We start from the raw sequence: 22,006 nt of genomic DNA, 5'->3' as shown, positions 1-22,006 counted from the left end.
AACTTTGGATGTGTTGCATGAACATTTCTTTTGGCCACATATGGATAAACATGTTCATAGTTTGTGTGATAAATGCATAGCTTGTCGCCAAGCTAAGTCTAAGATGCATCCCCATGGTTTATATACTCCTCTTCCTATCCCTTCAATGCCGAGGTGGTAAATAGAACTTTGGGACAACTATTGAGATGTTTCATTTCGGGGAATCCTAGAGTGTGGGAGAACTACCCCATGTTGAGTTTGCATATAACCGTGTAGTAAATTCTACCACCTCACATTTTCCTTTTGAGGTTGTCTATGGGTTTAACCCGTTAACACCTCTTGATCTTCTTCCTATTCCCATTCTTGGAGATGTCTTATGCAAAGATGGGGATGAAAAGGCTTCTTTTGTGAAAACATTGCATAAAGACATCAAGAAGAGAATTGAGAAGAAGGTTGGCAAGTATGCTGAACTTGCCAACAAAAGGAGAAAAGCATTGTTGTTTGAGGAGGGTGATTGGGTTTGGCTTCACTTGAGAAAGGATCGTTTTCCTACTCAAAGGAAGTCCAAACTAATGCCTCGTGGGGATGGACCTTTCCAAATCCTAAAGAGGATTAATGACAATGCTTATGAGTTAGATATGCCTGATACATTCTTAGGTAGTCATACTTTTAATATCAGTGATCTAACTCCTTTTTCTGTAGGTCTCCAGAATTCGTTGTCGAATTCTCTCCAACTCGGGGAGTATGATGGAGATCAAGCTCAAGTGGACATGGAGGCCAATCATCAAGAGCAAGAAGAGGTTGAGGCTCAAATGGAGGACGCTCATGGAGGTCAAAGCCCACCTCAAAGGCTTACAAGGAGCATGTTGAAGGCTTTAAGAGCTAATGGACGTTTATTTTCTATTTTTGTAATTTCTTTAGTTGAAGGTGCTTAGAGGGAAACATAAGAAACCTCTTTTGTCAAAGCATCTTTAGGTCTTTAGTATAGGAGTCTTAGGGGGGTGTGCGTTTAGTAGAGAGGTGTAGAAATAATAGGGAGGTGCCAAAGTGAGAGAGGAAGTCACACTTCCCTCATGACTTAGGATTGGCGCCACTTTCATTTTATTTGGGGGGAATTAGCATTTTTTTTAGTTTTACATTTCAGCACCTCCTAGGCTATAAATTAAGGTGTTGCCTTTGTATTTTTCAGATTTAAATTTTGAATTAGAGAAACTATACTCAAATTTTGAGAGAGAATTGGAGAGCTTTGTGCCTTCCTCACTTAGTCTTATCTTGAGAGTTCTTTGGTTACCTCAAGTGGCGGCTTTGCACACTCATCTTGGAGTCTCCATCCTCTAAGTGGCGTGATCATCCAACCATTCCTCCATCTTCATGAGCTTTCTCTTCTCCTTCCTTCCTTCTCTTGTTATGTTCATGTCTTAGCTTAATTCTTTGCTTTTTCAGTTCGGCATTTTTAGTTTACTTGTGTTTGGCTTCGGTTCTTTTCATTTCTACCGATTCATCTTTGTTTCTTCTTCATTTCTAGCTTCTTTGTTCGGTGCAATTACGTTCTTATGCATTTTGTTCGGTGCCTTTGCCTTTCCACTCAATTTGTTCGGTTCAATTTGACAATACATGGAACTTCCATATGAGTTTAGGTTTTGGTACTAGTCTTGGTGAGTTCTTGAACTTAGAACCTTGATCCAATTCTATGAAAAAGTGTCTACCTCATATCCAACTCTAGATGATTCCTAAGAATGTCAAGAATCATTCATATTGTGCTATTGGAATCATATCAGATACGGTCATCTAGTACCGAGGCTAGCTGTTCATACTTGAGGAGGGGGCGTCCTGTAGGAATCCTTTAACCCCTACTCAAGGACTAGGCGCCCGGATTTCAACTTGTACTGATATGTGGCACCGGGGCTAGTTATTCATACTTGAAGAGGGGGTGTCTCGTAGGATTCCCTTAACCCCTGCTCAAGGACTAGGCATCCGGATTTCAACTTGTACTGAACATACCTGTTATTTTGCTCTGCGTCTGACCTTCGCTCCTTTATTTGGCGATACCTACTTCTGGCGATGCCTCATCTTGGCGACGCCTTGTTTTTGTTTCTTTGATCTTACATGAAAGGGAAAACTAAGGCAGGAATATCTTAAACTTCTTTTTTCTTTATTTGGGTGACCTCATTAAAAAACCCCCGGGAGGGAAAAAGAGTGTCCCATTTACAAAATTTCAACTGAAATAAAACTTTAAATTCGTCGCATTCTAACTACGTGGGATGGGGCCTCCTTCTTTGTCTCACAGGGCGAACCTTGGCGTCCATGGTAAGATGGTGGCACAAAAAGTCTGGGTTGATACCTGGCATGTCCGCCGCAGTCCACGCGAAAGCATCTAGGTGGCGCGAGATTATTGCGACTACCTCTTCTTGTTCTCCTTGGCTCAGCAAGCGTCCTAACTTGAACACCTTACCCCCTATCTGTCTTTATACTATGTTACCTTCTGGTCGGGGTCGCTCATTCTGCACATTCTTTGCAAGAGACTCATTCGTGGATTCCTCTTCCATAGGCGTCGCCCAACGGATGCATCGGGCATCGCCTCCTCTAGCTCTTCTTCAGCGAGTGAGGCCCTTCCGTGTACTCCTTCCATCGGCGAGGCATCACCGTTTCTTCCTTCTGTATGTGCATCTTCTATAGGCGTCGCCCCAAGGGTGGCTTCGACCGGCGTGGACTTCGCGGGCGTCGCCTCCTCCAACGGCTCTAACTCCATTTGCGAATCTGAAACGAGTGGTCGCTAAATCACCATGACCACGCCTCTCTTTGTCTTTAGGCTATTTTCATAGCACTTACGGGCCTCTTCTTGATCTGACTTGATCACAATCACCTTGCCACTAAGATCTGGTAGCTTCATCTTCATGTGGCGCGTGGAGGACACCGCCCTTAATCTGTTCAAGGCAGGTCTGCCTAACAAAATGTTGTAAGCTGAGTTGGCGTTAACCACCAAGCACCGGATGCTCTTGGTGCGTGATGTCGCTCCATCAGTGAACGCCGTCCTCAGCTCCAAGTAGCCACGTACCTCTACTGGGTTATCTGCAAACCCATACAAGCATCCAGTATAGGGTCTCAAAAGGTCGGGGGACAACTGTAGCTTATTGAAGGTCGACCAAAACATGACGTCTGCAGAACAACCTTGGTCGACGAGGACTCTATGTACCTTCCTTCCCGCTGTGACTATTGAAATGACCACTGGGTCATTATCGTGTGGGACGACATCCCGCAGGTCAGCCCTTGTGAAAACGAGGTCTGACTCCCACGGGTCGTCTGGAAATTCCTTTGCGACCGAACTTACTGACCTCACATACTTCTTACGTTGAGAGGTAGTGGGTCCTCCTCCGAAAAAGCCGCCAGAGATGGTGTGCACTTCTCCGTGAGTTGGGATTTCATGTGCTTGACCTTCCTCTGGTGTCGCCGTGGCTGTGGTTGCAGTGGACCCAACGAGATAATCTTTAAAGAAACCATTCTTCACAAGCTCATCCAACTGATAGCCTAGCGCCAAGCAGTTGTTAATATGGTGTCCGAACGCTTCGTGAAATTTGCACCATGATTCTTTGTGAGGTCCCAGTACCTTGTCAGACTTCACCGGCGGCCTCAACCTGTCAGCTATGTTGGGCTCACCGATGAGGTCTTTAAGTTCCACCACAAAGTTGTGCCTTAGAGGTCTATTGCCCTCTCTCCTTCCTTCTGATCGACCCCTAGGTTGGGTTCTCCTTGTCTCGTAGGTGCGTCTTCTATCTTGATTCTTTCATTCTGTAGTGGCTTCGTGGACTCTAGCAGGTTGTGCGCGCATCTGCGCTCTCGGGCGTGTGGGCGCAGTAGTCGTGCACTTCTCGTATGCCTCGCCCTCAGAGGCAATGTGTTCTACCGCCCGACGCCTTATCTCAGCAAAAGTTTTGTGGCGGCTGCGATTGAGTGACTTGCTGAAAGATCTAGGACACTGAAGGTTACTTTTGTGGCGGCTCCTCCATCCCTGTGAAGGTTACTTTGGGCCCCGTGAATGTGTTGGGGATTGTTGTCTCTTGGATTGCCTGTGAGAATGGTGTTGAGAATTCTCTGGGTGGGGTGGCAGTCTCAGGTTCATCTACGTCGCGCCATCCACGGCGTAACCCATCGTTGGCGCGGTGGAGCTCATCGTTTCTCGCCTAAGATGCTGTGAGATCCGCCTTCATGCGCTCTTGCTCCGCTTTCGATGCTGCCATTGCTTCCTGCAGCCCTTGCATCATGCCCATGAGTTGTTGCATGGTCATCTCTTCGCTCCTAGCGCGTGCAGGTCTCATGTTCGTGGCTTTCTGGAAGCCTTCTTAAATTATCTGGGTTTTGAGAACTGGAACTAAAAAACTTGGGTAGTGGGACTGATGTTTTATATCAGCCCCACGGTGGGCACCAAATGTTCCCGCCGGTTGACCTGGGTTGTCTTTATGCGAGGCTTGTCCTCACGAGGTAGGGCACCTTCGTTCTGCTCCGTCTGTGAATACCTGAAAAGAAGTGAACAAAGGGGCGCCCTCGCGGCCGTTTGCACTCCGATGATCAAGTCAGCTAGCGAGAAACATCAAAGGTGACGCACCTCCGTATCGGAACACCGTAAAGAGTGCTCTGAAGGTGGTCGAAAGATAACTGAATGACTGAAACTGTGTTGCCCTAATCGTCTTGTGCACACAGTGGGTGCGCAGCGAAAACAACTAGGGTTTGTGCTCTGTGTAAAGCTACGAGAATTAGGTCAAAAGACTCGGATCCCCTTTCAAACGCCCAAAGGTCCCTTTTTATACACCTCTCACGTTTAAAACGCGTTAAAGCGCATTGAAAGCGTATAAAAATATTCCTTGGAACGTTCGAATCTTAACTGAATTAACGCGTACCTTAGCGAACTTTTAGGAAAGCCTTGATGTTTCCAGTGCTTATTGCCACGTGTTCTTCTGACTTGATCGCGACTCTTCGTGGAGGGCCCTACAACGTCGTAACCCAACTTAGGTAATCCATCGTGCAAACCCTCCTTTCTCGAAGTGCATTTGGCGCAAGGGGGTGACTTTCTGGGTGCCAACTCATGCGCCCCAACTTCTAGTCACTCACCTTGGGAGTGTATCTACCTTTCTCTCGTACCGTGCACGTGGTTCTCCCCTGGGCGTGGCCCCCTCATGGGTCGTATCTGTCCCAGGGTTTCCCAGTGGTGGCGTGGGTACTTCACGAGTTAGGTTACTCCCTACTGGTACTAGGACTGTTGATGGAAGAGGCCCAAGCACAAGCCCACATGCAAGCCCACCAAAGGGTAGATTTGGGCCAACCATAGAGTTATGGCCAAGAGGATCCAAGAAGACGTTCTTTTACATGTTCAAATGCCATAAACTCTAGTGTAGAGTAGACTTTAATTTCTTGTCAAAATTAGCATAGGAACTTTATTTGTAATTTTCTTAGAATTAATTTTGGGACCTAAAACACCAACCTAGGTAAACTTAGAGTTTCTAAAAAAACCTCTAAATTTACCAAGGCCGGTCTAGAAAGCCCATGGAGGGGGTGAGCATAAAAACTAGACACACCCCTCCCCATGTGCTCATTTGTGCACCCATGTGCCATGTGCACCCATGTGCTTCACATTTACATTTCATTTGGCTAGCATTAGGGTTGCATTATGGTCCTCCTTAGCCTATAAAAGGAGGAGCCTACACCTTGTATTTTCAAGTTTAATTGAGTATTGTTATGCTGCCATTTTTTGTGCACTAGCTTTACTTCTCCTAGAAATCTAGGCTATAAACTTCAATCCTTTCACCTTTCTCCCTTGAGCTGGCCGAACCACTCAAACATCACACTCCTCATGCACCTTCAAAGCCAACACAACTCCTAGGAGGGCTTTGTTTCACTCACCCATTGCTTCCGCATCACTTTTACTACTTTGATTCAAGAAGAACACATGAAATGCCATCAACTGTGGCCTTGAAACCACCTTTTTCTTTCTCATTGTTGCCATTCTGAGCTGTTAAGGAGGCCCGAGCCCTCCTTGTGATGTCTTAACTTGGCTACGCCTTTTTTAGGCGATGCCTTTACCTGGCGACGCCTTCCTTGGGCGACGCCTTTGCGAGGCGACGCCTTAACCTCGCGATGCCCCAAGCGGTCAAACTGTTGACTTCCTTTCCCTTCTTTGGGGCCATCGAGCTGTCCCACCATGTGTTGACTTTGACTTTGACCTTTGGTCAACGCCCGGGGACGGGACGGTACATCTTTTAAGGCCTTTAATATTACCTTTTTGACAACTTCTGCTTGCTCATTGGTTTGCGGATGTTCTATCGACGCAAATACCTACTCAACTTTGAGTTCAACGCATATTCTCCTTACTTCTTTACTGGTGATCTGAGTTCTCACGTAAATACCTATCTAATTAGGAGGTCAACTCATATTCCCCGTACTTTTTATTGGTGAACTTAGTATCGATTTCTGATATCAAGATTTTTGAGACTCTGAATCTGCAAATAATGTTTTTTCCATAAGAACCCTTTGATATTTTGGCTAGATACAATAACTACAGGTTTTGATTCAATCCATTTTGTGAAGTATTCAACAGATACTAAAAGGAATTTAAGTTTTCGCACGTCGATCATGAATGTTCTTAGGATATTCACTCTTAGGTATGAAAAGGCCAAAGAGTGGAAATGGGATTCTAGTTGAGCTTGATGCCAATCGGCATACCTTTGGCATTTGTCACATATTCCCGCAAAGGTTAAACAATTTTCTCTTAATGTGGGCCAACAATATCTTGCTTTAAGCACTTTAAGAGCTATAGCGTGTCCCCTAACGTGACTTCTACAAATGCCCTAGTGCAATTTCGACATTACCCGCCCGATATGTGGTTGGGTTATACATTTCAAGAGGGGTATAAAGAATCAACTCTTGTACAAGTATCCATCAATCATTGTAAACTAAGAAAATTTTTTTTTTACCTATTTGGTTTTGCTCTCATCATCCAGTAGTGTATTTTTGGATAAAAATCTGATGTAAGGAGTCATCCATGTATCAACTACTGCTCCTTGTAAAAGAAGGACCTGGGATTTCTCCTCCTCTTTCCCAAAAGTTACCCTAGAAACCTTAACAGTCTCTTGTATGACTTTGGTTGCTTCCCGATTTGGATGAGCTAGCCAACTTGGATAACAAACCAGCTCTAAAGTTTAGTTCTTCGGGGATGTGTACTATCGTGAAGAAATCAAACTCTTTTGAAAATACCCTAACGAATCTCAAATATCTATCCAAATAAGGATCCTTAACCTGAAATTCCCTAGTCACTTATGTAGAACATGGAAGTTTTGATGATCAAAATATGTGTTGAAGGTTTATGTTGTGCTGCTTTTGGTTAAGAGCTTAGACTAGGGTGTTTAGAATTCTTGTAAAGATCATTCCTTTGCACAATCTAGTTCAATCTATTTTAAAAGAGAAAAGTGTTTTTCTAAGCAAAGAGAAAAACAACCGGTTGAAACCACGATATAATCGGTTGTTTGTCACTTAGTTTGATTGAAGGTTTTCAAAACTATTTTTGACTTGGTTAACTAACTGTCTAACCAATTCAACCGGTTAAAATAACATTTCAACCGGTTGATTGTCACATTTCATAACAGCTTTTCAAAAACCTGTTGGATATGTTTTTAGTTGAATTAAAATTGTTTTGGCTCATGATTGACTGCCTAGAACGACTAGTTTTAAGAGTTATAAAATATGGTTTATCTTTGGATTTCAAAAACATATAACACAACAACAAGAGAGTGAGATTGAAATTGTTTTTGAAAAGAGATTCAAATCAAAGTTTTGCAAGATTGCTAAGTAGCTGTGCAATGGTTCAAGGCCTGATCTTAGGAGCTCTGTGATTCCTGTAAATCCAGGTGTAATATGTTCCTTTCTGATTCTTGTAATAGTTTCTTTTCTATAATTGTGAAGTGTGTAAACCTGTAAGGTCAGAGGTTGTTCTGACTAAGGTTGTGTGAAGGCAATGAGGGTGAGTGCTCTTGTGGTTTCAAGAACACCTCTTTGTGGCTTTGAGTGTGTGTAATCTGTGATTGATTACTAGTGGAAACCCAGTGGTTGTTCTAGGAACTGGATGTAGCTCAGGGTTGAGTGAACCAGTATAAATTGGCTGTGTAATCTCTCTCTCTCTCACTCCTTATAAACTGTTTGTTTTGATTTAGTTATTGTTGCTGCCATAAACAACTGATTAAAACGAAGTTTTAACCGATTGAAATTCTGCAAACAGTTTCAATTACCTTGTTCGATTGTCTTCCTTAATTACTTCTTCTATGATTGTTGTTAAAACTTCATTGTTATCCAATCTTTTCGAAAATCTTTTGAAAAAGAATTCACCTCCCTCTTGTTTAAGCCATTAATCCCAAGAATTGGGATCAAGAGCTAGGTTCTTGAAAAATATTCAAGTTCTGTTTTTCTGAAAACTGTTTTAATGGCTGATAAACTACCTTTTGGGGAAGGTGCTTCTATAAACAGACCACAACTGTTTTTGTGGTGTGAATTACCAGTTTTGGAAAGTTAGGATGAAGATTTTTATGCATTCCACAGATAAAGGTATTTGGGAAGCAATTGAAAATGATCCTTTTATTCCCCAAGTTAAAAAAGATGATGTCTTAGTTGATAAGCCTTCATCTGAATGGACTGAGGCTGATAGCAAGAAAGAAAAAATTGATTGGATTGCTAAAAATATTATAACCTCTGCTTTGAGCTGTGATGAGTTTTTTAGGGTATCACAATGCACTTCAGCAAAGGAGATGTGGGACATCCTTGAAATCACACATGAAGGAACTAATGATGTTAAGAGGGCAAGAAAACATGTTCTCATCCAAGAGTATGAGTTATTCAGAATGCAGAAAGGGGAGACAATCTGTGATGTGCAAAAACGGTTTTCCCACATTGTGAACCAGTTGATGAGCCTTGGAAATAACTTTGACTAAGAGGAGCTGAACATCAAGATCTTGAAGTGTCTTGGAAGGTCATCGTAGCCAAAGGTCACTGCTATTTTTGACTCAGAGGATTTAACATCCATGACAATAGCTTCCTTGTTTGGTAAGCTAAGGCAGCATGAGCTTGAGATGAATAGGTTGGTGTTAAAATATATGGCCTTAAACAAGGGGGGGGGGGGGTGGTGTGAATTGTCTATAAAAGATTTTCGAAAACTTTTGAAGTTTTAATGAAACTCAGTGAAAAAATCCAGAAGAGGAATCAAGTTAGCCAACAACACAATCTGTTTTAAAGTAAACATAGAAAAACAATCGGTTGTTTCTTTGAATCAATTGGTTCTTTATACCAGTTAAAACTTAAACAACTTAAAAACAGAATTTAAAGGAGTTCAGAGAAAGAGAAATGCACACAAGCAGTTTATACTGATTTACTCTTACAACAAGAGCTAAATCCAGTTCCCAGAAACCACTGGGTAATCCACTAAGCAACCAAACCAGGTTACAAAACTTCACACACCAAAGTAGTGACCTTGAACCCCTTAAGAAACACACTACCTTTGGCAAACCACACCAAGAGTATTGATCTTGAACACCTCAAGAACACACAACACTCCATGGCAATACAACAACAGAAATACAGAAGATTGAGAAAGGCTTACACCTAATCAATGTTCAATTGAAAAGAATACAATTGCAATCCTATTCCACTCTCACTTGAAAATCCAAAGCTTGATGTGAATCTTGAAAACTTGAGATCAAATTTGTCAAACTGAATTTCTCAAAACTTTTTTTTACCCTTCAGAAACATATAACAAAGTATTTATATTTTCTAAAGATTGGTCAAAACATTTAATGAATGAGCATATTTAGTTAGAAATGATTTAAGACAGATTCACCATTCAAAAATGAATTTTGTTAGCATTTTCAAAGAAACAATCGATTGAAACACGAAACAACTAATTGATTTGGTTTGACAGTTAAGTCAACCAAGTCAAACAACTTTCAACCTTTTTCTAAACCTCTAAGAGTAAAACAACCGGTTGATTCGAAAAAACAACAGGTTGTTTTTCACTTAGTTTGAAAAACATTTAATTTCAAAATGGATCACACTTTATTCTACTGAGATCCCACCCACACACAGCAACAACACCAGCCTTTCATGAAACACCTTGGATTTGGATTCTTCAAAAGCTCTTGATCACTTGAGATCAACAATCTCCCCCTATTTGATGAAGATAAATCCCTGGTTGCTTGTGTTGGTCTTGTTTGAATCTGAAACAGCACATGCAAAACAAAAACTATGCAATCCAGAGCATCTCTAATAGCAGGTTATGATGACACATTAACTAGTTTTCTACATAACCACAAGAGTAGAAAAACCAGCCTTAAACTATGCCAAAAACATCTAAACTGCAACACCAAATCAAACAACATATGCAGCAGAAATTAAAAGCATACTTAAAACAAAGTTATAACAGTTTTAAGACAACACATAAACCATATTCTCCCCCTATTTGTCTTGAGAAATAGAATTAGGAAGAGATAAAAATAGATTGAAGAAAGAGTTTGTGAATCAAGAATGCCTAACTCATTTCTTAAAAAGAAAAACCTGTCTCTTGGCAAAGGTTTTATGAATATGTTAGCAAGTTGCAGTCTTGTTTCCATGAATAGGGGGATGGCCCCAGAGATTTGGTGCACAAGTTGGTATCCAGGTGGCCATTCCGTTAGAGGTTGCACTCCAGCAAGGGGAGCCTTACGCGCTAGATTACACTAAGATTGGGTAATAGCGGCGCAGGGGCAAGCCTCCAGAAACCCTAAATATGGGTAACGGAAATAGAAGAAACCCTAGACTATATAAAAGGTAGTAAGAAAACCCACAAGGTACGCAGTTTTTTAGATTAGAACTATTACATTCACAGACTGTTTTTTAGCCCCAGTATTGACTTGAGCGTCAGAGTGCAAACGACCTCTAGGGCGCCCCTTTTGTCTTTGCAGGAACAAAGTGTTTTGATCTAAGAAAGCATGAACCAAGGCAGAGATAAGAGGGTGTGGGATCGTTGTTAGAGTCAACCGGCAAACAAGTCAACCACAAGAACATTTGGCGCCCACCGTGGGGCCTTATTAAAATTTGGTCCCATTCACAAATTAGGAACACGAGGCAAGGATCCGTCGCACCAAACGGAGGGGAAAACATCATATTGCAGCAGATCATGGAGACGATGCACGCCCTTCAAGAGACGGTGGCGGCGTCCAAAATGGATCAGGAACGCATCCAGGTTGATCTGGCTGCGTCGCAAGCAAGGAACGAAGAACTGCACAAGACCAACGAGGAACTGCGAAGGAATTTGCAACAAGTAGGGGAACGAGTGGTGGATGAGCGAGCCCTGCCTACACCACCCAAGGCTTTCCTAATGCCATTCTCGCAAGTGATCATGGACACCGTGATACCAGCCACGTTCGTAGGTCCTAAACCCGCCTTTACAGGTGTAGAGGACCCAAAGGCTCATCTCACGGCCTTCCACACCCAGATTATGCTGTCTCGGGGATCTGTTGCAAGTTGTTCATGAGCAGGCTGACATGCACAACGCTAGTCTGGTTCGTTAGCCTCCCTGAAGGACATGTAATGTCATTTTTGCAGTTTTCTACGCTGTTCAGGAAGCAATACATCGTCAATCAGACTCCCCCGTCAGCCTCTTACGATTTTTTTGATGTAAGACAGTACCAGGGAGAATCCTTGAAGAACTTCCTCAACCAATTTGGGGCACAGGTGATGAGGCTGCACACCAACGACGAGGATATGATGGTGCACGCTTTCAGGAAGGGAATCATACTGGAACCCTTCAGTGAGTCACTCATCAGGTGTCGCCCCAAAACCTTTTGCGAGATCAGGCGGCGAACGGTAGCCCATATCGTCGCAGAAGGGGAAGTCACGGAGAAGCGCGGAAGCATTGCCCCCGTCCGCCCATGAGGGTAAATGAAGGGACGACAGAAAAGAAGGTCCCAGGGAAGCAGCAACCTTATGAGGCCAGGAAGCCCCAAACCAAGGCACGCGCAAGGGTGGATGCGCCCCCAGGCACACCTTCCTAGTAGAATTGAAGGAGTTGATCACTATTCCCTACATAGCGGAGAGACTGAAGATGCCCCTGAAAATTGACAAGAGATTGGGCCCCAGCAAGAACGCTTGGTGTGAGTTCCACCAAGCATACGACCACCCCATACGTAACTGCTTGTCACTTGGACACCAGTCGGACGAACTGGTGAAGAATGGCTTCCTAAAGGACTACTTGCAAGAGCTGCAAGGGGTTCAGACGTTGGCAGCGCCAGAGGGTGATCAAGGGCACGAGATGCCCGTTCATGGTGAAATTCAAACCATTTCAGGATGCTTCTCGGGAGGAGGATGCACTGCCTCTCAGTGGAAGAAATACACACGAGCGGTGATGACAATAGAGGTACAAGAGGAAGACCAGGCTCTTGACATCGATCTCGTCTTCACCAAGGCCCACCTCCGAGATGTAGTCCCCCACGACAATGACCAGTGGTGATCTCAGTAGTAACAACAGGAAGGAAGATGCACCGTTTCCTAGTGGACCAGGGAAGCTCGATAGATGTGATGTTCTGGTCAACCTTCAACAAATTGCAGTTGTCTCCCGACCAGATGAGGCCTTACACCGGCTGCTTGTATGGATTTGCTGGAGACCAGGTAGAAGTGCGGTGACACATAGAGCTGATGACCACCTTCACGGATGATGTAGCTACCTACACAGAGAACATTAGGTACCTTGCTGTAAATGCTCCCTCGGCTTACAACATACTATTGGGAAGACCTGCCATGAACAGACTGAGAGTGATAACGTTAACAAGGCACATGAAGATGAAACTACCTTCCTTGGGGGGAACAGTGATAACCATCGGATCAGACCAGAATGAGGCTAAGAGATGCTATGAGAATATCCTTAAAACAAAGAGAGGAGTGTACACTGTCACCACCCGCCCCCAAGTGAAGAAAGGGTCGCCCGGAAGAGGCGACCAAACTAGCAGAAGACGTCTTGGAGAGGGAGATCGGTGGCAGAATGTTTAACCTTAGCAAGTCTCTAGGCCAAGGGACGCAGGACTAGATTGCCGAAGTCATAGCACGACACCTGGATGCCTTCGCGTGGTCGGCCTCGGATATGCTTGGCATAGACCCCGACTTCCTATGCCATCATCTTATAATGGACCCCCAGGTCCGACCTGTTCGCCCATGGAGGAGAAAGTTCAACGAGGAAAGGTGACAGGTCATCAAAGAAGAAACGCGGAAGTTGCTGAGCGTTAGCCACATCAGGGAGATTCAGTACCCAGAGTGGCTGGCAAACGTAGAGGATGTTCGTAGACTTCACTGACCTCAACAAGGCCTGCCCCAAGGATTCCTACCCCTTTCCAAGCATCGATGCTTTGGTAGACAGTGCCTCAGATTGCAAGTTGCTCAACTTCCTGGATGCCTTTTCTGTGTACAACCAGATCAAGATGCATCCTAGGGATGAGTGCAAGACGGCGTTCATGACAGAGCTGTCTTGCTACTATTACACAGTGATGCCCTTTGGACTGAAGAACGCAGGTGCCACCTACCAGAGGCTGATGGACAGGGTACTCGCGCCCAGGATAGGGCGAAATGTGCAAGCATATGTGGATGATATGGTGGTGACCTCGCAGGAAAAAGATCAGCACGTCGCTGATCTAGAAGAGCTATTCACGACGATAGCTAAATATAGACTGAAGCTGAACCCTGAGAAGTGTGTGTTCGGGGTGGAAGCGGGCAAGTTCTTAGGCTTCCTACTCACCGAGCATGGGATAGAGGCGAACCCTGAGATGTGCGCCGCAATCCTCGCAATGAGGAGCCCTGATGGAGATCAAGATCAAAAGAACGTAGAGGCCAATCAACAAGATCAAGAGGAGGTGGAGGCACAAATAGAAGACGCCCATGGAGGTCAAAGTCCACCTCAAAGGCTTACAAGAAGCATGTTTAAATCTTTAGGAATTAATCTAAGAAAACTCTACTCAAATTTTGAGTGAACTTTGGAGAGCTTTTGAGCCTTCTTCTCTAGTCTTATCTTGATGGATCAATGGAGTCCTCAAGTGGCGGCATCACTCTCATCTAGGAGCATTCCACACTTCTAGTGGCGAGATCATCCATCATCCTTCCATCTTCATGAGCATTTCTTCTCTCCTTCCTTTCTTCTTTGTTAATTCTTTGTTCTAAGCTTGTTGTCTTGTTGTTTGGTTCGGCTATTCTGTTTTTCCAGCACCTATTTTCTGTTCTTGCCTTTTAATTTTCACTTTGTTCGGTTCAAATGTGTTCTTATGCAATTCTGTTCGGTACTTCTTAGTTTTACCTCTTTTTGTTGGTTCAATTTGACAATATGTGGAACATCCAAATGAGTTTGGGATTTGGTACTAGTTTTTGGTGAGTTCTTGTCTTAGAACAATAATCCAACTCTAAGAAAAGTGCCTCTATAATGTCCAACTCAAGGTGATTCCTAAGAATGTCAAGAATCATTCTCTATATGGCTAGTGGAATCACATAATGTGGTATCATGAGTCTTAGGTTCTTCTTGTTTAATTGTCGAGTTGTGTGCACTTTAATTTCAAGAGCTCTTTAATTTTCTTGCAATTTAAGTTTCTGTTTTAGATTTTTACTTGAGTATTCTTGCTGTTTTTTTCTTTTACACCAAGTGCTTGTGAAAAGGTTTATGGCACTCATTCTTCTTATGAGTATGGTTGCGCTTTTGGAATGGCATTATCCTTCCTAGAGTTTACCTTAAGCTTCCTTTCACTTGTTGTTAAAATTTGTGATGTGTCTTTTAATTTTGTAATCATCTCAAGTTTTGTCTTAGTCATGTTATTCCATAATTGTCATTACTTCTAGTAGTACTTTTATTGCTTTGATTGTTTCTTGCTTTGGTGTCATATAATTTTCTGAATTGATATTGATCCTTTGTGCATTTTTCTTTTTAGAATTGAGTTCATACTTGTATTCTAGACCTATACAAGTTCCAATACATCATTTTCCATTATGTCTTTGCTAGTTCATAATTCTGTTTTTTATTCCTATTAGGATTCCTCTGTTTCTAAAAAAAAGTGCTTACTGTTTTTCCTTATTGCAATTGATTTACTCACTGGAAAATTCTGAAATTCTGGATTTGTGATATTCAAAGTGTTAGAAAAGAGTAGAAAAAAGAATCATTCAAATATTCAAAGTACACAAAAAATGATAAATAAAATAAAAAAGTGTACAATTCTGCCGAAAAGAATACGGTAATCTGGCAGGGATTTTAAAAAATTTATCTCAATTAATTGGCTTACTGTTTTTAATTGATTCCAGTGCCATTATTGAGTTAACATCTTGAAGTTTCTGTGGTTTAAATTTCATAATCCAGTTCGCTCTACATCATTCCAGTTAAATCAGTGAATATCAAGCACAGTTTGCATTAAAAAAACTTTTTCCAGTAGCTAAATTTTTGTTTTCTTCATCTACTCTAGTGCTTTTCCTTAAGTATTCTTTTGTGTGCCTACTTTTCTCATTGAGTTCTTTATTTTTCTTGATTGTCTTTCATTCTTACTCTTTCAGTTTGTCTTACATATAGTATTCCTTTTGCAATTACCTTTCTTTGCTTATACCTTTTCTTGTTTGTCTTTATTGTTTCTTTGGTTTTGTGGTGGTTGCTATTGAGATTGGTGTGCTTGCTTTGACATATTTCATTTGAGGATTCCAAGGCCTCAAGATCAGATTGGTGCAAGAACATTATTTCTTTGAGAGTGATCTCTTTTTCAGCCTCATTTCACTTCGGCAGTTTACTTTGAAACACTCACTGTTTTGCTAATTTTTTAACTTGTTTGCTGTTTTTGTGTGTTTGCTGTTTTTAATTCCAAATGGCTGGATTTTCAAGTGATGCATCATACAAGCAGAATTCTCCTTCCAAAGCTTCAATCCTTGGTGAATTACATGAAGCTCAAAGAACCATTAGACGGTTGGAGGAGAAATTGCAAAAGATGGAGGTGCAACAAGCTAGACCATCTCCTTCAATTCATGATAAGCATCATAGACCTTCAACAAGAGCTTCTTCCAATGACTTTGGTCGTGAAGATGATCATAGGAGAAGGAGAACTCCACCCCAAGTCCATGGACAAAGACATCATCACCAAGGGGAAAGAACTCACTACGGCAATGGCTTCTATCATGATGCAAAGTCTAGGCTTCCTTCGGTCGAGCTACCTTGTTTTAATGGCTCTAGTGATCCAAATGTATATTTAGATTGGGAGGCTAAGTGTGAACAAATTTTTGAGATCCATGAGATCCAAGATGAGCATAAGCTTAAGCTAGCCACCCTAGAGTTTAGTGATTATGCCATGAAATGGTGGCATGGAATTGTAAAGGACATTATCTATCACAAGGGTCCTCCCGTGGACTCTTGGAACTCTTTGAAGGATCATATGCGCGCTAGGTTTGTGCCCCCACATTTTAGGAAAGACCTCATGTTGAGACTCCAACGGTTTCAACAAGGCACGTTAAATGTGGATGAATATTATAAGGAGCTTGAGACGCTTGTGCTTAAAATTGAATTAGAAGAAACTGAAGAAGCCATGGTTGCTAGGTTTGTGAGTGGTCTTAGGAAGGATATTCAAGACATTGTTGAGTTACAAGAGTATTCATCATTGGGCTCTTTAGTTCATCTTGCAATGAAGGTGGAAGCCCAACTTGCTAAGAAAAACTCTTTTAAAAATGCTTCCAATGATGGATACTACTCCAAGTCTTGGAGAAACAAAACTTCTTTTTCTAAACATCCTTCCAAAGATTCTTCTTTCAAACCCAAGGAATCTAAGCCATCTACTTCTAGGCCTAAATCTCCCACTAGAACTTCTAATACTAAATGCTTTAAATGTATGGGTTATGGTCATATTGCTGCAAATTGTCCTTCCAAACGAAGTATGTACATGCATGAGGGCATTGTAGTTAGTGAGCATGATTCGGATTCTCCTAAGCATTCATTGCATTCTCATGCATCTAGTGAGGAAGAGAGCGAATGTCCACTTGAAGGGGACTTGTTAGTTGTGAGAAGACTTCTTGGACAAGTTTCACAACCTTTTGATGAAAGTCAAAGGGAAAATATTTTCCATACAAGATGTCTTATTCAAAACAACATTTGTTCCTTGATAGTGGATGGGGGTAGTTGTGCAAATGTGGCTAGTACAAGAGTAGTAGATAAGCTTGGATTGCCTACTATCTCTCATACAAAGCCCTACAAATTACAATGGCTTAGTGAAGTAGGAGAAATAATTGTCAATAAACAAGTCCTCATCCATTTCTCCATTGGAAAATACAAAGATGAGGTATTATGTGATGTTGTGCCCATGGAAGCCACTCATGTTCTTTTGGGAAGGCCTTGGCAATTTGATAGAAAAGTTTTACATGATGGCTTTACCAATAAACTATCTTTTGAATTCCATGGTCACAAGGTTACTTTAAAATCTCTCTCTCCAAGAGAAGTCCATGAGGACCAAGTTATCATGAAGAAAAAGAGGGAGAGTGAAAAAGATAAAAAAGATAAAAAAGATAAAAAAGATAAGAGTTCTAAGTCTACACTCCTTGTGTATAGGCGTGACATTGAAAGGGAAATAGTGGCTCATCATCCTCTTTTCTTAGCCATCCCTAGAACTCTTAGAGTAGAAACACTTGTTGATAGTCCTCATTGCTTGGAAAATTTGGTAGAAGAGTTCCAAGATGTGTTTCAAGATCCTCCAAATGGACTTCCACCTTTGAGAGGGATTGAGCACCAAATTGATTTGATACCGGGCTCTTCTTTACCAAACCGTCCAGCATATAGGACCAATCCAAGTGAAACCAAGGAAATTCGCCAACAAGTTGAGGCTTTGATTGAGAAAGGGTGGGTGCAAGATAGCATGAGTCCTTGTGCTATGCCTATCATCTTAGTGCCAAAAAAGGATGGCACATGGCGAATGTGTTCGGATTGTAGGGCCATAAATAACATAACCATTAAGTATAGGCATCCCATACCTAGACTAGATGATTTGTTGGATGAATTACATGGTTCTAAAATCTTTTCAAAGATTGATCTTAAAAGCGGCTACAATCAAATCCGTATCAAACCGGGTGATGAATGGAAGACGGCTTTTAAAACCAACTTTGGTTTATATGAGTGGTTAGTCATGCCTTTTGGCCTAACTAATGCACCAAGTACTTTCATGCGCCTCATGCATCATGTTCTTAGACCTTTCATTGGTAAGTTTGTTGTTGTTTATTTTGATGACATTCTCATTTATAGCTTATCTTTGAATGACCATAGGTTGCATGTTAGGCAAGTTTTAGAAACCCTTAGGAAGGAACATTTGTATGCTAACCTTGCTAAATGTATGTTTGCTCTTGATCATATAGAATTCCTAGGGTTTGTTGTGAGTTGTAAAGGGGTCCATGTGGACAAAACAAAGGTGGTGGCCATCAAAATTGGCCTACACCAAAATCTTTGAATGAGGTCCGAAGTTTTCATGGACTTGCTTCTTTCTATAGAAGATTTGTCCCAAACTTTGGTACCATTGCCGCACCACTCAATGACATAGCGAAAAAGGATGTGGTCTTTCATTGGGGAGAAGCACAACAAAATGCTTTTGATACTTTGAAAGAAAAATTGACTAATGCTCCCATCTTGGCCCTTCCTAATTTCACTAAGACATTTGAGATTGAGTGTGATGCTTCAAGCATAGGTATTGGGGCTGTTCTCCTTCAAGAGGGCCACCCCATAGCCTATTTTAGTGAGAAATTGAAGGGAAGTCATCTCAACTATTCCACCTATGATAAGGAATTATATGCACTTGTTAGGGCTTTGTTTACTTGACAACACTATCTTTTTCCCAAAGAGTTTGTGATACATAGTGATCATGAATCTCTTAAATATTTGAAAAGCCAAAACAAACTTAACAAGAGGCATGCTAAGTGGGTGGAATTCATTGAGCAATTTCCTTATGTGATCAAACACAAGCAAGGCAAAGTAAATATTGTGGCGGATGCTCTTTCTAGAAGATACACCTTGCTAAATCTTTTAAACTCTCAATATCTTGGTTTTGATCACATTAAGGAACTTTATCATGATGACCTTGATTTTTCTTCCATCTATCAAGAGTGTCTTAAGGGAGGACACAGATTTTTTTATACAAGATGGCTTTCTTTTTAAAGGAAAACGTCTTTGTGTTCCTCAATGCTCTATTAGATTATCTCTTGTTAGAGAAGCTCATGAGGGGGGTTTAATGGGACATTTTGGGATTGCTAAAACTTTGGATGTGTTGCATGAACATTTCTTTTGGCCTCATATGCATAAACATGTTCATAGTTTGTGTGATAAATGCATAGCTTGCCGCAAAGCTAAGTCTAAGATGCATCCCTATGGTCTATATACTCCTCTTCCTATCCCTTCAATGCCTTGGGTAGATATATCTATGGATTTCATCTTAGGCTTACCCAAGACATCAAAGGGAAAGGACTCCATTTTTGTGGTAGTGGATCGTTTTTCAAAAATGGCTCACTTTATTCCTTGCCACAAAGTGGATGATGCATGCCACATTGCAAACCTCTTCTTCCAAGAAGTGGTTCGCTTGCATGGGATTCCTAGGTCTATAGTGTCCGATAGAGATCCTAAGTTCTTGAGTCACTTAGCATGCCTGGAAGACCTTGTGGGGCAAGCTTGGAACTAAGCTTTTATTTTCTACCACTTGCCACCCACAAACTGATGGTCAAACCGAGGTGGTGAATAGAACTTTGGGACAACTGTTGAGATGTTTTATTTCGGGGAATCCTAGAGTGTGGGAGAATTTACTACCCCATGTTGAGTTTGCATATAATCGAGTAGTAAATTCTACCACCTCACATTCTCCTTTTGAGGTGGTCTATGGGTTTAATCCCCTAACACCTCTTGATCTTCTTCCTATTCCCCTTCTTGGAGATGTCTTGTGCAAAGATGGGGATGAAAAGGCTTCTTTGGTGAAAACTTTGCATAAAGACATCAAGAAGAGAATTGAGAAGAAGGTTGGCAAGTATGCTGAACTTGCCAATAAAAGGAGAAAAGCATTGTTGTTTGATGAGGGCGATTGGGTTTGGCTTCACTTGAGGAAGGATCGTTTTCCTACTCAAAGGAAGTCCAAACTAATGCCTCGAGGGGATGGACCTTTCCAAATCCTCAAGAGGATTAATGACAATGCTTATGAGTTAGATATGCCTGATACATTCTTAGGTAGTCATACTTTTAATGTCAGCGATCTAACTCCTTTTTCTGTAGGTCTCCAGAATTCGTGGTCGAATTCTCTCCAACTCGGGGAGTATGATGGAGATCAAGATCAAGAGAACGTAGAGGCCAATCAACAAGATCAAGAGGAGGTGGAGGCACAAATAGAAGACGCCCATGGAGGTCAAAGTCCACCTCAAAGGCTTATAAGAAGCATGTTTAAAGCTTTAGGAACTAGAGGACATTTATTTTCTATTTTTGTAATTTCTTTAGTTGAAGGTGCTTAGAGGGAAACTTTAGAAACCTCTTTTGTTATAGCATCTTTTAGGCTTTAGTTAGGAGCTTTAGGGGGGGGTGTTAGTAGATAGGTGTAGAAGTAGAATAGGAGGTGCGAAAGTGAAGGAAGGAGTCACACCTTCCTCATGGCTTGAAATAGGCGCCGGTTTTAGCTAGCTTTAGGAGGGAAATTTGAATTGTTTTAGCTTGCATTTTCAGCACCTTAGGCTATAAATAGAGGTGCTCTCTTTGTAAAATTCAGATTGGAATTAATCTAAGAAAACTCTACTCAAATTTTGAGTGAACTTTGGAGAGCTTTTGAGCCTTCTTCTCTAGTCTTATCTTGATGAATCAATGGAGTCCTCAAGTGGCGGCATCACTCTCATCTAGGAGCATTCCACACTTCTAGTGGCGAGATCATCCATCATCCTTCCATCTTCATGAGCATTTCTTCTCTCCTTCCTTTCTTCTTTGTTAATTCTTTGTTCTAAGCTTGTTGTCTTGTTGTTTGGTTCGGCTATTCTGTTTTTCCAGCACCTATTTTCTGTTCTTGCCTTTTAATTTTCACTTTGTTCGGTTCAAATGTGTTCTTATGCAATTCTGTTCGGTACTTCTTAGTTTTACCGCTTTTTGTTGGTTCAATTTGACAATATGTGGAACATCCAAATGAGTTTAGGATTTGGTACTAGTTTTTGGTGAGTTCTTGTCTTAGAACAATGATCCAACTCTAAGAAAAGTGCCTCTATAATGTCCAACTCAAGGTGATTCCTAAGAATGTCAAGAATCATTCTCTATATGGCTAGTGGAATCACATCAAGCCCGATATTAGTCAAGGAGGTGCAACAGTTGACACGGCGGAAGGCCGCTCTGTCCAGATTCGTATCAGCTGGAGGGGATAAAGGTCACCCGTATTTCCAGTGCCTGAGGAGGAACAGTAGGTTCATATAAGTGTGAAAAGGCGTTCCTCAAGCTAAAGGAGTACCTGGCCAATCCTCCAGCGTTATGCAAACCGTAGTTGGGCACGCCGCTTCACCTATACTTTGCGGTCACTGATCGGGCAATCAGTTCGGTTCTCGTGCAGGAACAAGACCAAGTACAAAAGCCAATATACTTTCCTCACAAAGTATTGCAGGGGCTTGAGGTGAGGTACCAGGCCCTAGAGAAGGCAGCCTTGGCAGTGGTGTTCTCAACGAGGAGACTCCGCCACTACTTCCAGAGCTTTACTGTGGTGGTGATGACGGACCTCCCCATTCGCAAGGTCTTGCAGAAGCCGGACGTTGCAAGAAGAATGGTACGTTGGGCAGTAGAGCTATCAGAATTCGACGTGCAGTACGAGCCCAGAGGCACTATCAAAGGCCAGGTTGATGCTCATTTTGTGATAGAGCTCTCCTCGGCAGACACGCACCATGAAGAATCCAACTTCCGATGGGTGCTCTCTATAGATGGATCCTCTAACCAACAAGGCAGCGAAGCTGGCATCATCCAGGAAGGGCTGAATGGGCTATTGATCGAGCA

At 42.1% G+C, this 22,006-nt stretch overlaps 2 protein-coding genes across 2 annotated transcripts; one reads left to right on the top strand and one right to left on the bottom strand.

The window, feature by feature from the left end:
• Positions 1 to 2,752: 2,752 nt before the first annotated feature.
• Positions 2,753 to 5,974, bottom strand: LOC137825040 (uncharacterized). Its single transcript, XM_068630714.1, has 2 exons — positions 5,872 to 5,974; positions 2,753 to 3,642 (listed from the first exon to the last, which is right to left on the bottom strand). The coding sequence occupies exons 1-2, from the start codon at positions 5,972 to 5,974 to the stop codon at positions 2,753 to 2,755; spliced, it is 993 nt and encodes a 330-aa protein (XP_068486815.1).
• A 2,466-nt stretch (positions 5,975 to 8,440) lies between these two features.
• LOC137825039 (uncharacterized) lies at positions 8,441 to 8,945 on the top strand. The gene is made up of 2 exons (XM_068630712.1): positions 8,441 to 8,468; positions 8,557 to 8,945. Exons 1-2 carry the CDS (start codon positions 8,441 to 8,443, stop codon positions 8,943 to 8,945), a joined length of 417 nt encoding a protein of 138 aa, XP_068486813.1.
• The last annotated feature ends 13,061 nt before the right edge of the window (positions 8,946 to 22,006 follow it).

Source organism: Phaseolus vulgaris, chromosome 8 (genome assembly GCF_000499845.2).
Source record: "Phaseolus vulgaris cultivar G19833 chromosome 8, P. vulgaris v2.0, whole genome shotgun sequence".
NCBI classification, from domain to species: Eukaryota; Viridiplantae; Streptophyta; class Magnoliopsida; order Fabales; family Fabaceae; genus Phaseolus; species Phaseolus vulgaris.
Note: the sequence above shows the minus strand (reverse complement) of the source record. Positions and strands in the feature narration are given on the sequence as shown.